The 13,499-nt window shown below is 41.7% G+C and overlaps 1 protein-coding gene across 3 annotated transcripts in view; it reads right to left on the bottom strand.

The window, feature by feature from the left end:
• Positions 1–13,499, bottom strand: part of PCSK7 (proprotein convertase subtilisin/kexin type 7) — a 222,888-nt gene that overhangs the window by 18,614 nt on the left and 190,775 nt on the right. For all 3 annotated transcript variants that reach the window (XM_073602365.1, XM_073602366.1, XM_073602367.1), the window contains one exon: positions 1,863–1,957. In XM_073602365.1, the coding sequence (XP_073458466.1) occupies positions 1,863–1,957 (95 nt within the window). The remainder of the gene's footprint in view (positions 1–1,862; positions 1,958–13,499) is intronic.

Here is a 13,499-nt window from a genome sequence, read left to right as displayed (position 1 = left end):
AAGGATACAGGTTTGATAAACCACTTGGTCTTTTTTTCTGCGGTCACTCTTATGTATCTATACTGTCTGGCAGAGCCTAAATCAAGGCTCTGCCAATGAAAAATAAAACAAGTAACAAGCACAATGAAGTTCCAAGGGGAAATGTAGATAACCACAGTAAGGGCAGCTCCAACTACTCATCCAACCAGCAATGAATAAAGGAGCGCTCCCAGCCCTGTGAAAGTCAATAGAGCCACAAGCCCAAGAATAGATAAAATCAGATTTCATGACATGCAGGAGTACCCAGACCGATACATCACCAAGCCAGTGGAGAGGAGAAACACATAATCCCAAACGCTGAAGGAAGACACATGATCCAAGACCCAGCAGTAGGTTACACCGCCCAGGAGCCTCAAGACAGTGGCAGAAGTGTGTAGATAACAGCCGCTGGGGTCACTAAGATGGCGCATCTGCCTGAAGTCCTGTGTCCCAAAACTGGATGTAATGTCATACACCTGTCAAAAGAGCGCCGGAAAGTCAGCTGGTAAGGGTAAACTGAAAGTCTTGGAGAGCACTCAAACCATGATGAACCATGAGGGCACGCCACCGAAACATCTTATCATGGTGACTGGCTTTTCTCCCTTGGTTTGACATGGTTTGAGAGCTCTCCAAGACTCCAAGTTTGCCCGTACCAGCCGTCTTTCGGGCGCTCTTTCGCCAGGTGCATGACATCAAATCCCATTCCGGGACACAGGACTTCAGGTGGACGTGCCTTCTCAGTGACCCCAGCGGCTGTTATCTACACACTTTTCCCACTGTCCCAATGCTCCTGGGCGGTGTAGCCTACTACATAGTTACATAGTAGGTATGTTGAAAAAAGACACAAGTCCAACCTATGTGTGTGATTATATGTCAGTATTACATTGTATACCCCTGTATGTTGTGGTCATTCAGGTGCTTATCTAATTAGTTTTTTTAAACTATTGATGCTCCCCACTGAAACCACTGCCTGTGGAAGGGAATTCCACATCCTTGTTGCTCTTACAGTAAAGAACCTTCTACGCAGTTTAGGGTTAAACCTCTTTTCTTCTAATTTTAATGAGTGGCCACGTGTCTGATTAAACTCCCTTTCGCGGAAAAGTTTTATCCCTATTGTGGGGTCACCAGTATGGTATTTGTAAATTGAAATCATATCCCATCTCAAGCGTCTCTTCTCCAGAGAGAATAAGTTCAGTGCTTGTAACCTTTTTTCATCATGTCCTCCAGTCCCTTTATTAGTTTTGTTGCCCTTCTCTGTACTCGCTCCATTTCCAGCACATCCTTCCCAAAGACTGGTGCTCAGAACTGGACAGCATACTCCAGGTGCAGACAGACCAGAGTCTTGTAGAGCGGGAGAATTATTGCTTTATTTCTTGAGTTAACCCCCTTATTAATGCATGCCAATATTTGGTTTGCTTTGTTTGCAGCAGCTTGGCATAGCATGCCATTGCTGAGCCTATCATCTACTAGGACCCCCAGGTCCTTTTCCATCCTTGATTTCCCCAGAGGCTCACCCTCCAGTGAGTAGATTGCATTCATATTTTTGCCACCCAAATGCATTATTTTACATTTTTCCACATTACATCTCATTTGCCATGCAATTGCCCACCCCTACTTTTGGGTTCAGAATCAGGTGTCACCCTTCAACGTTTGGAAATGTGTGTTTCTCCTCTCCACTGGCTTGGTGATTTATCAGCCTGGGCACTCCTGCATGTCATGCTTTTTAACTTTACATTAAAGTGAAATCTGATTTTATCTATTCCTGGGCTTGTGGCTCCATTGACTTCAACAGGGATGGGAGCGCTCCTTTATTTGTCTTTTTGTGCTTGGTCAATGAAACTTACCTAGGTCAGTTACCACCAGTCTGTACATTCCTTCAGCATTTTCCCCCCAACAGCGAACCGTTGAAAATGTCCAGTCAGAAAAGCCACTTGGATCACTTAAATGAGAAGGATATCCGTTATATAACAACCACTGGTTAACAAAAATTGTAAACTCTATATATAGTTTAATATTTGTGAACACTACTTCTACATTTTTATATTTATGTCTAAACCCATCTTTCCTCTTGGATACTACTACACAAGTGTATGTACATTTTTTGTCTGAGTACATTAGTATCCAGAGAAGCTAAGATAATTTATCTAGTGCTCAGGAAGAACTGCAAACGCATTTAGTGATTTATTCCCCAAATTTTTGCCAATATTTCAACATGTGGAGAACTAGAGTTAGTTACCTGGTAACTCCATTGCCAATAATCTTCCAGGACAGCACGTGAGAGAGTGGCTCCACCCATCTAAAAAAGGAAACACACCATCCACAATCAAATAAAGAGAGCACAGTCACCAGTGTCCTTAGTCGTAAGGAAGAACTGAAGGCAACTAATGGCATAACATAATAACCCAATACAACACAGAATATAAGGTTGGGGTCCATGCTGTCCTGGAAGATTAATGGAAATGGAGTTACCAGGTAACTAACTCTAGTTTTCCCATTTCATCTTCCAGGACAGCACGTGAGAGGGACATTAGAATAGTACCCCACCCTAATAGGTTATACAAATAACCTATTAGGTTGGGATACTACTTCCAGGAACTATATTACAAAGCTAAGTCCTGAAAGGACAGCAGAGCAATCTGGATGTATCAAAACACTGTATGAACATTTAGATCAGGTGGTGACGTAGATCTGTTGAGGCAAAACTACTAATTCTCTGTCCACACTGAGGTCAAAGACCTGAGAAATGACCCAAATACACTGGGCATTTCGACTTTTAAAAGTATTTAAAGTGTGCCCTGAAAAGGTGAACGTGATCCACCTGCCTAAAGTGTACTTAGACACCCGAGCAACTGACTTGGGTCCTGTGAATAGTACCAAAAGGCTACTTTACTTTTCCCCCATCATTTGGATTGCTTAAGATAAAATACAATGGCTTTGTAACCTCTCTTGGGAAGGGTTTGAAAATAAGCCTGAAACCTAGGCATTCAGAACCTCAGATCTTTTATAACAAGTAACCAGTCTGGGATAAACGTATAGTGGGATTTCGTGAAGGCTAAATATCCTAACAATAATTGTCGTCGTCCAGCAGTGTATAAAAGGAAGACATGCTGAAATTCTGAATAGTTGTTACCACACTAAGATATATATCATATTATTACTGAAATATATATTATAGTTGTATACCTAATGAGAGCTGGATCATCATCCCGGGAAACTCTTTTTTTTTTTTTCTCTTCTTTCCTTCTTTCCATCTTTATCTCTCCTCCCTCTCCTTTTCTTTTATTATTTCCTAAAATATTCCTATGGATACTTAGTCTAATAACTTGATTTATTTCTCTAATCTTACATCTAGAATCCCAACTAGTGTATAGTAAATATTGTTGTAAGATATCTCTAAAATTACTTTATTTTATTAACTTATTTATTTATCTTTTTTATCATACTGCAAAGATCTTCTGATGATTGATATGTATCCATGTATTGTATCATTTTATTTCTTCTTCTGTGAAAACTCAATAAATATATTTAACAAGAAATTCTGAATAGTCACAAAACCATACAGTGGCCTCAGAGAGTAGGATTGAGCCCTAGAGCATTAGATCATGGTTGACTAGGAGTATCCTAAGAGAATACTTGCGCTATCTGTGTAGCATGGCACCACCAGGAGGGTTTTGGCTATTAAAGGCTGTAAAGAAAAACTTTGCCTTTTCCCTACCATAGGGATTCCTGGATCACTACAGGAAGTAATGGGGAAGGTAGGAAAAACCTACATCACAAAAACTAGGTACGTGCCTAGGCCCTAGCCACCATCTTTTCCTCTAGGGAAAGGAGTTTTGAAACATTCCCATTTACTGCAGTCCGATTAGCATTAGACAGCAACTAGGAAACCTACTTAATCATTTACAGCTCTGCTATACCATGCATAGTAAATAACATTAAACTGAATATGAGCAATATTCAAGGACATTCAGATACAATGATAACTCACACCCTACATAATAATCTTATTACAAGAGATACCAAAGGACATCTAGCCAATAGGCCCTTGTATTTTCTAGGAGATTTCTGTCCCATTGCCATACATACACAAAATGCATATGCCCATACTTATGACCTTTCTCCTCTCTGAATGCTGGTACAGCAGCTATGTCAGTGTTTGGAAAGGAACTGGGTAAATAATGAACATGACTATTTTACGAATGACAGGAGCCCTGCCCAATGTTTGAAGTCTGACTCCACTCCAGTACTATATGGCACATAGTGATACTGGAGCATGTAAATCTATGCAGATCATTAATTCAGAGGACTGAGCCTGTAGCAGTAACAGAACGTTCATATTGACTTGCTATAGCTGTTATGTTAGGATGGCTGAGTAAATGAGACATACTGACGTTATTTTAACATACACAGTAGTACTGATCTTAATCATGCCCAGTCAGGTATAAGGGTTAGAGTGATAGCAAAACCTCTATACAGGCCATATTCCTGCCCATTACCCCGCATATAATGTGCTGCAAGGTACATATCAAATGAACGAGCGGCCTGCATCTGCAGCAAAATGGCCCGTTACCCCCTTTTCACCACCAGACATATAAGCTTATACTAATGTATAAAAACATAGACCCTGGGAAAGATTATAGTGACAACACAACCCTATGTAAAGGGTCCAGTGTTGCAAATGATATAGCTTCACATATTCAACTACAATGTTAAGACCTCCACTGGAGGAAGTGAGGGTGGTGACGGTAGCCTTAGGGAAGAAGACAGCTTGCCCACATCCCTATGAAACTATACAATAGAACATTGTTTCCTCTAAATGGGACTTTGTAAGGCAAGAGTCTTCAAACAATATATCAAAATCGCATATATAATTTTATTATCAAAAGATTAAAATCATGTCAGGAGATAAAAAAACTTGGATAAAAAGATAAGGATGCTGACAATTCAAGTGGTGATAACAATGGCAATAGCATATAAAGGTACAGTGATAAACACAGAAAACCACACCGACTATTGTGGCTAAGGTTTGCACATACAAAAAGCATGACGCGTTTCGAGGTTTTAAATGGGTTGGAACCTCTTCTTCAGGGGCTGGTGATGAGATGGGTGATTATCTACACATTTACAAAAAAAGGCAAAACATCTTAGAAAACATTCATGGTATGAGAACAACATATGATCATAAAAGTCAGAAAGATTTAATGTGTTTAAATGATATCCTCAACATGTAGCTTTTTGAACACACATTAGAAAGCATCCAACTTTAAAAGAAAACAATGGGCACAGTGACCCGCTGACCAGGAACGGACACGTGAGCCAACGCTAGCACCAAGGACACGGCATAGGCATGCGGCCCAGAAACAGGACACAAAGGGCGTCCTCCCACCCACAAATTGACGCCACTGATGACAGCTGTTGCGAATGGTATATATCACCTAATACATAAAAAAGCAAAATCTAGTAGATTCCATTCCATAGATATAAAAGGAAAGTAATCAAAATCAAAAGGGTGAAGCTTGCATCTAGTGTGTATTGATATTAATATAATAGGGACATCAATCTGTCCACCAGCTTACCTATAGGCTCATACAAAGTGGAGATCACTCCTAGCAAGTAGGAGGAAATCGCATAAGACTCTAGCAGGGTAGGGATGAATGCTGATTCCCTCCGTGTGATCAGGTCTCACAACAAGAGGGAGAGCACAGTAGCTGGACACATCAGCATACAATAGCTGAAAGAAAAAGACAAAGTGTTGTGTGATTAATTAAAATCACAAAGTACGAACATACAAAAACACTGCTGCAAGCAGTGTCCCAGCACAAACAATCCACATTACACTGGTGTGTAATTGGATTTGCGTGTGCTGGCCTCTCCTAGCTTGCATCTATAGACAGAACTTGCAATTTATAGGAATAGGAATGGACTAGTTACCTTAAGGAGTAGTAGAGCTGAATGACCGGTCTGACGCCTGTGTAGGCATGAGACTGGCCGTCCAAAGCATAAGGCTTTTCTACTGCCGTTCATTAGTGCGGATATCAGTAACAGCTGATGAGCCGGTGAGCGTCACAGACAGTGGGAGGGATCGCCCTCCGAAGGCCCGCCTCCTTGGTCCCACCCACGCATCAGAGCGCAGAGGGAGGAAACATCCAACTCTGACACCAGCTGACACGTGCTGGGAGGGGACCGGCATCCGCGTCGGGGACCCACGGCGCATTGATCGCCATGGTAACGGGACAAAAACATTGCCTCAGCCATGTGCGATGAGAATGGGAGGCCAAAAAGCGCCAAAGGGGGAGTGGCACATTGGCCCCCGTGCGCCGAGTGGACTGCTAGGGCACACACCGTCCGTTCCTCCAGCACAGCATTGGTCCAGGAGCCAGATCCACAGCATTGCAGAACACTTGTACCCAGGACTCTATGGAGGAAGAGGGGATATTTAAATAGGAATCCACAATGGTGGAAAGGCATGCCAAAAGAAACACAGGAAAGCGTGGGGGGAGCGACAGGTGGACATAGTAATGCCAATAACAACATGAAAAGATTGTGTGTAAAAAAAAAATAAAAAGAATAATAGCCAAATTGTGGGCTGGTACCGACATGTATAGCAGGCATGTGATATAATTAGAGCATGTGCACGTGATTGGATTAGAGTATCGAACATATATCCAACTTGATTGGCCTGTATTAATATGAAGTCTGATGATAACCAGCCTGCCCCTTTCACTAAAATTCAGATAGGAGATTTATGGCTTTCAGGGAAAACATGCGTATAACATTAAATAGTAATTTGTGGCGATTTTACAAAAACTGAGGTGTGTTTACCTCGGACGGGTCCCACTCGGGTCCCCGGAGGTAAAGCCCTCTAGGAAGGGTCGGAATGAAATGGGGTCATTCAAGCCAGGAGGCTTAGTAGCCTGTAGGCGATAGATCCATTTCTGTTCTTTCTGCAACAGAATTTTATTCCAATCCCCACCGCGTAACCCTGGATGGACACGATCCAGAATCAAAAAAGACACTCTGGGGAAATTTCCTGCATGGAACGCCGATACATGTCTTCCCAGTGGTAAGCTGGGGTTGCAGGATTTCATAGCCGCTATGTGGTGGTATGCCTGCCGCCAGAACTCCTGACTAGTTTTGCCCACATAGTAGCATGCACACTCGCAAATCAACAGGTATACCACACCTATTGTTTTGCAATTTGAGAAGTGCTTGGGAACATACTTGTGACCATTAGGTAGTTTGAGGTTAGGTTTGATGTTCATGAACTGGCAGTACGGGCATCCGCCACACCGAAAGGTGCCAGGGCATTTGCAAGGGTCACGTTTACCCACACCCCCCCCTGAAAATTCACTGGATACTAAATTATCCCTGATAGATTTGGCCTGCTTAAAAGTGAAGGAAGGTTTGTCCTGCACAAAGGGGCCAATGGTGGGGTCTAGTTTGAGGACATGCCAATATCTGTCAATTATGTTTTTTACGGTCCTATGTTGGTTGGAAAATCTGGCTATAATCCGAATTGGGTTAGTTTTATTACTCTTGGATTCTGGATTAAAAATTAGTGCATGTCTAGGTTTCAAACATGCCCGTCTGAAAGCCCTCTTTAGACATGTTTTGGAGTACCCACGTGTCAGGAGTCTCTCTCCCTTAACATGTCTGCCTTTCTTTTAAATACAATGTCGTCAGTACAATTCCTCCTGACCCGTAGGTACTGACTGCAGGGAATCGAACAGATCAGAGGTTGGGGGTGAAAGCTGGTGGCATGAAGAATGGAATTCCCAGATGTCGGTTTACGGTAAAGGGAACTGGTTAGTGAACCATCCTGTTGCTTGTAGATGGTCACATCCAGAAAAGTAATCTCATGTTCATGGAATGTCATAGTGAAAGTGAGATTAAATTGGTATTTAATTTTTGCACAAAGGTTTGGAGATTGTCCGGGGTGCTGTCCCAGACAAGCAAAATGTTGTCTATGTACCGACGCCATATCACCACATTATCCACGTGGGGACACGTAGATATGGACTGTTCCAACCAGCTTTCCCATTCTCCCAGGTACAGGTTCGCATATGATGGGGCACAAGATGTCCCCATAGCGACCCCCTGTACCCGGAGGAAAAAGTCACTGTTGAACATAAAGTAATTGTGGTTCAAGATGAAATCTAGAGTATCAATCAGAAAATGTCTTTTTCCGTCACTCAGATGGGCATCACGTGACAGCACATGTCGAATGCAAGCCAGTTATCGTGAGGTATTGAACTATACAATGCTTCAACATCCAAGGCCACCAATAATGACTTTGGTGGAACATGGATGCTGTCTATGATCTGCAAGAGATGCATAGTGTCTTTTACATGTCCATCTATGTATTGGCTTAATTTCTCCGTAAGGGAACCGTTGCTTTCTGGCCTTCCGTTCTCATAATCGCACATGGCCGGGGCTATGTTTTTGTCCCGTTACCATGGCGATCAATGCGCCGCGGGTCCCCGACGCGGACGCCGGTCCCCTCCCAGCATGTGTCAGAGCTGGATGTTTCCTCTCTCTGCGCTCCGACACGTGGGTGGGACCAAGGAGGCGGGCATGCGCGCCGGGATTCAGAGGGCGATCCCTCCCACTGTCTATGACGCTCACCGGCTCATCAGCTGTTACTGATATCCACACTAATGAACGGCATTAGAAAAGCCTTATGCTTTGGGCGGCCAGTCTCATGCCTACACAGGCGTCGGACCGGTCGTTCAGCTCTACTACTCCTTAAAGTAACTAGTCCATTCCTATCCCTATAAATTGCAAGCTCTGTCTATAGATTCAGGCTAGGAGAGGCCAGCACACGCAAATCCACTTACACACCAGTGTAATGTGGATGGTTTGTGCTGGGACACTGCTTGCAGCAGTGTTTTTGTATGTTGGTCCCTTTGTGATTTTAATTAATCACACAACACTTTCCGTCTTTTTCTTTCAGCTATTGTATGCTGATGTGTCCAACTACTGTGCTCTCCCTCTTGTTGTGAGACCTGGTCACACGGAGGGAAACAGCATTCATCCCTACCCTGCTAGAGTCTTATGCGATTTCCTCCTACTTGCTAGGAGTGATCTCCACTTTGTATGAGCCTATAGGTAAGCTGGTGGACAGATTGATGTCCCTATTATATTAATATCAATACACACTAGATGCAAGCTTCACCCTTTTGATTTTGATTATTTTCCTTTTATATCTATGGAATGGAATCTACTAGATTGTCCTTTTTTATGTCTTAGGTGACATACACCATTCACAACAGCTGTCACCAGTGGCGTCAATTTGCGGGTGGGAGGACGCCCTTTGTGTCCTGTTTCTGGGCCGCATGCCTATGCCGTGTCCTTGGTGCTAGCGTTGGCTCACGTGTCCGTTCCTGGTCAGCAGGTCACTGTGCCCATTGTTTTCTTTTAAAGTTGGATGCTTTCTAATGTGTGTTCAAAAAGCTACATGGTGAGGATATCATCTAAACATATTAAATATTTCTGACTGTTATGATCATATGTTGCTCTCATAGCATGAATGTTTTCTAAGATGTTTTACCTTTTTTTGTAAATGTGTAGATAACCACCCATCTCATCACCAGCCCCTGAAGAAGAGGTTCCAACCCATTTAAAACCTCGAAACGCATCGGGATTTTTGTATGTGCAAACCTTAGCCGCAATAGTGGTTGTGGTTTTCTGTGTTTACCACTGTACCTTTATATGTTATTGCCATTGTTATCACCACTTGAATTGTCAGCATCCTTATCTTTTTATCCAAGTTTTTTCATGTCCTCTGTCATGATTTTAATCTTTTGATAATAAAATTATATATGCGATTTTGATATATTGTTTGAAGACTCTTGCCTTACAAAGTCCCATTTAGACGAAATAATGTTCCACTGGAGGAAGAACACCAAAAATACAACATATGAAGAGGGAAACCTTCTAAGTTACTTTACAACTTATAAGCTTGAAAAAAAAGATTTTCTACTTGAATTCACCTTCATGGTAGATGACTGGGACCATACCCTTTACCAGATCCAGGCACAGGGAGAGTATCTATTAATGGGTGTTGAATTTAATCCTCTGCTGAATGAAAGCTCAGCAGCAAACTGCGTGGGCATTTCAAGTACATATGCAAAGACAAAAGCCCTTCAAAGTCATGTACATAAGATTAAAAGGACCCTGTAGAATACACAAGACCAGTATTGAGGTACATTCATACTAGAAACAACAAATCTCGCAGAACCTTCTGCAACAAGGAGCATCTCACAAAGATGACTAATGTAATATAAAATATCTATAGCTATATCTATACTTTATCTCTCCACATACACATAATGTAATAGGTGGTGGAACATGTATGTAGATATGCGTGAACACATGTACTAAGACATTGCATTAAGTTAATCTCTAACCATTTAAATCCCTGTTGTCAATGTACATTAATGCATCAAGACAACATATAGCAGATTGCCCATGACAATGTAAACATCAGGTAAAAGCCTCACAAATTTATAAGTCCACATATACAAATGAGGGCTATATTTCAAGCAGACCATTTAACCTAATACGTATGCAGAGTCAAGAAATTGAATCACATATGAAGCATGATTCACAATAGTACCAAAAGAATATAAATCAAATAACACAAGCATAGGCTCCAATGTCGAGTATTTAAATACATAGGAGACATAACATACAGCTGAAGCACAAGGTCAGATTCATAGTGTATTCATCTAATACCCAACAGCAATACAGATGCAACTGATGCCTATGCCACAAAGCCAACAATTCACATGTCATAGATATAGTCTATTCTCTGGCTACTAATACATTATACATCTATCAGAAGGTGGATCCCAGGCAGCCCCAGGTGATAGGAGTCTAGGCCTAAGCACACAACTGAAATTCATAGCAGATACTGGTAACCCATAAGGAGTACAGCTTCAGTTCCTAGACATAACCAAATATTTAAGACAGAAACAAATATGAGTCTCCTTAACCACTTGACAACTGGACACTTAAACCCCCCTCTTGCCCAGACCAATTTTCAGCTTTCAGCGCTCTCACACTTTGAATGACAATTACTCAGTCATGTAATACTGTACCCAAATGATTTTTTTGTCCTTTTTTTCATACAAATAGAGCTTTCTTTTGGTGGTATTTGATCACCTCTGGGTTTTTTTATTTTTTGCGCTATAAATTTTTCTTCGTTTCTGTGATAAAATTTTGCAAATTATTAATTTTTCTTCATAAAATTTTGGCCACAATTTATACTGCTACTTATCTTTGGTAAATATAACCCAAATTAGTGGATATTATTTGGTGTTTGTGAAAGTTATAGAGTCCACAAGCTAGAGCTGCACGATTCTGGCTAAAATGAGAATCACGATTTTTTTGCTTAGAGGATAGATCACAATTCTCTCACGATTCTCGCGGCGTAACATCATCTTTCACATTAAAACAAAAAAAATTGCGCTAACTTTACTGTTTCTTTTTTTTTATTTATTGAAGTGTATTTTTTCCCAAAAAATTGCATTTGAAAGACTGCTGGGCAAATACAGTGCGACATAAAATATTGCAGCAATTGCCATTTTATTCCATATTATAAAATATTATAATAAATAAATATATATATATATATTTTATCTCTAATGTTTGGGGGTTCCAAGTAATTTTTTTTAGCAAAAAATATTGATTTTAACTTAAGAAAGAAGTGTCAGAAAAAGATTTAGACTTTAAGTGGTTAAACTTCCTGCATTTACAGGTTGTTTAAAGCTTGGCAGATTGCCCAGGTTATTTGTTTACACAGAGAAGTTCTATCCCTTTGATCTAAGAAGGAAGTTAGATACAATGTTTCAAGTTCTAAACTTGGCAGAATGCCTGGATGTTTTCTTTTGACAGCTGAGTGAGCAGATAATCTCTCCACTTGTTTATATGAAAGAATCGTCAAACTCAGCAGGAGAGATCGTCAGGGGAGGTGAATCGAGATCACGATTTTTTAACGATTAATTGTGCAGCTCTACCACAAGCTATGGTGCAAATCATAAAAAATTGATAACACCTGATGTACTGACAGCCTCTCTCATTTCTTGCGACCCCAATAAGCCAGGAAAGTACAAATACCCCCAAATGACCCCTTTTTTGAAAGTAGACATTCCAAGGTATTTAGTAAGATGCATGGTGAGCTTTTTGATGCTGTCATTTTTTCCCACAATTCTTTGCAAAATGAAGATCCCCCCCCCACCCCCCACATTGTAATAGGTTATTTCTCTCACAAGGCACGTGTATACGACAAATGACACCCCAAAATACATTCTGCTACTCCTGAGTATTACGATACCACATGTGTGGGACTTTTTCACAGCCTAGTCACATAGAGAGGCCCAACATGCTGGGAGCACCATCAGGTGTTCAAGGAGCATAAATTACACATCTAACTTGTTGACTACCTATTACACTTTTGAAGGCCCTGGAGCACCAGGACAATGACACGTGACACTGATGACAGATGGCACTAATAGGTTGCACTGATGACACGTGACACGGATAACAGATGGCACGTGACACTGACAGGTGGCACTGATGACAGATGGCACTGACTGATGACAGCGGCGACAGATGGCAGTGGGGACAGATGACACTGACGTCACTTTTTTTTAACGTTTTTTATTTCTTGACACACGCTGCAGCCGTTAACTCTCCCTCCTCACACGCTGTGTCTGTGTGAGGAGGGAGAGCCAGCGATGAGAGATGATCTCATATGTTTACATATGAGATCATCTCTCATTGGACACTCCGATCACGCTGTAAATGGCCGCTGTGATTGGCCATTTACAGCGATCTGTGACAGGCTGTGTCCAAGGGACACGGCCAGCACAGAATTTCCCTGATGCGCTCATCTCAGAAGTAATCAGGAGGAGGTCCAGGGACGCCCTCCCGGCAATTGTCATCCGCGCTGTAGCCGTCTTTCGGCTATAGCGCGGGCGCGAAGTGGTTAATATACTACATATTTAATCAATGTATATACACAGTGATTGCAGTACACCTGAATTGCTTTACATAGCCCACAGAAAGGTGGGAGACAGACAAAGCCTCCCAGTTCATAAATACAAATCTAGTGATAAATGAAAGCTGCTGACACCTTTGGAAGAAGTGGCAACCACAGCAGAGCAATCAGAAGACCAACACCTGCAGGCATTAACGAGCAATTAAACACAGGTTTGTCTATGCAACCCTTGCATAGAGGTTAAGCCCAGGTGCATGAAAATTAAAATGTTTCAGGATACACCAAATGTTTCTAGTTCAGCTTAGGGGTGGGTTATTACCCAAATGCAAGTACATAAAGACCTGATTAAGGCTGGGTTCACACTGCTGCAGTGCGAATTTAACGCGATTTTGTTCCGATTGCGTTGTGAATTTGCATTGCGAATTCTTCATTTGTTCTTGCGAATTTACAGCGATTATACGGCTAACATTGCGAATTG

The sequence above is a fragment of the Aquarana catesbeiana genome, linkage group LG10 (assembly GCF_042186555.1).
Source record: "Aquarana catesbeiana isolate 2022-GZ linkage group LG10, ASM4218655v1, whole genome shotgun sequence".
NCBI lineage: Eukaryota > Metazoa > Chordata > Amphibia > Anura > Ranidae > Aquarana > Aquarana catesbeiana.
This window is presented reverse-complemented; position numbering and strand designations above follow the sequence as displayed.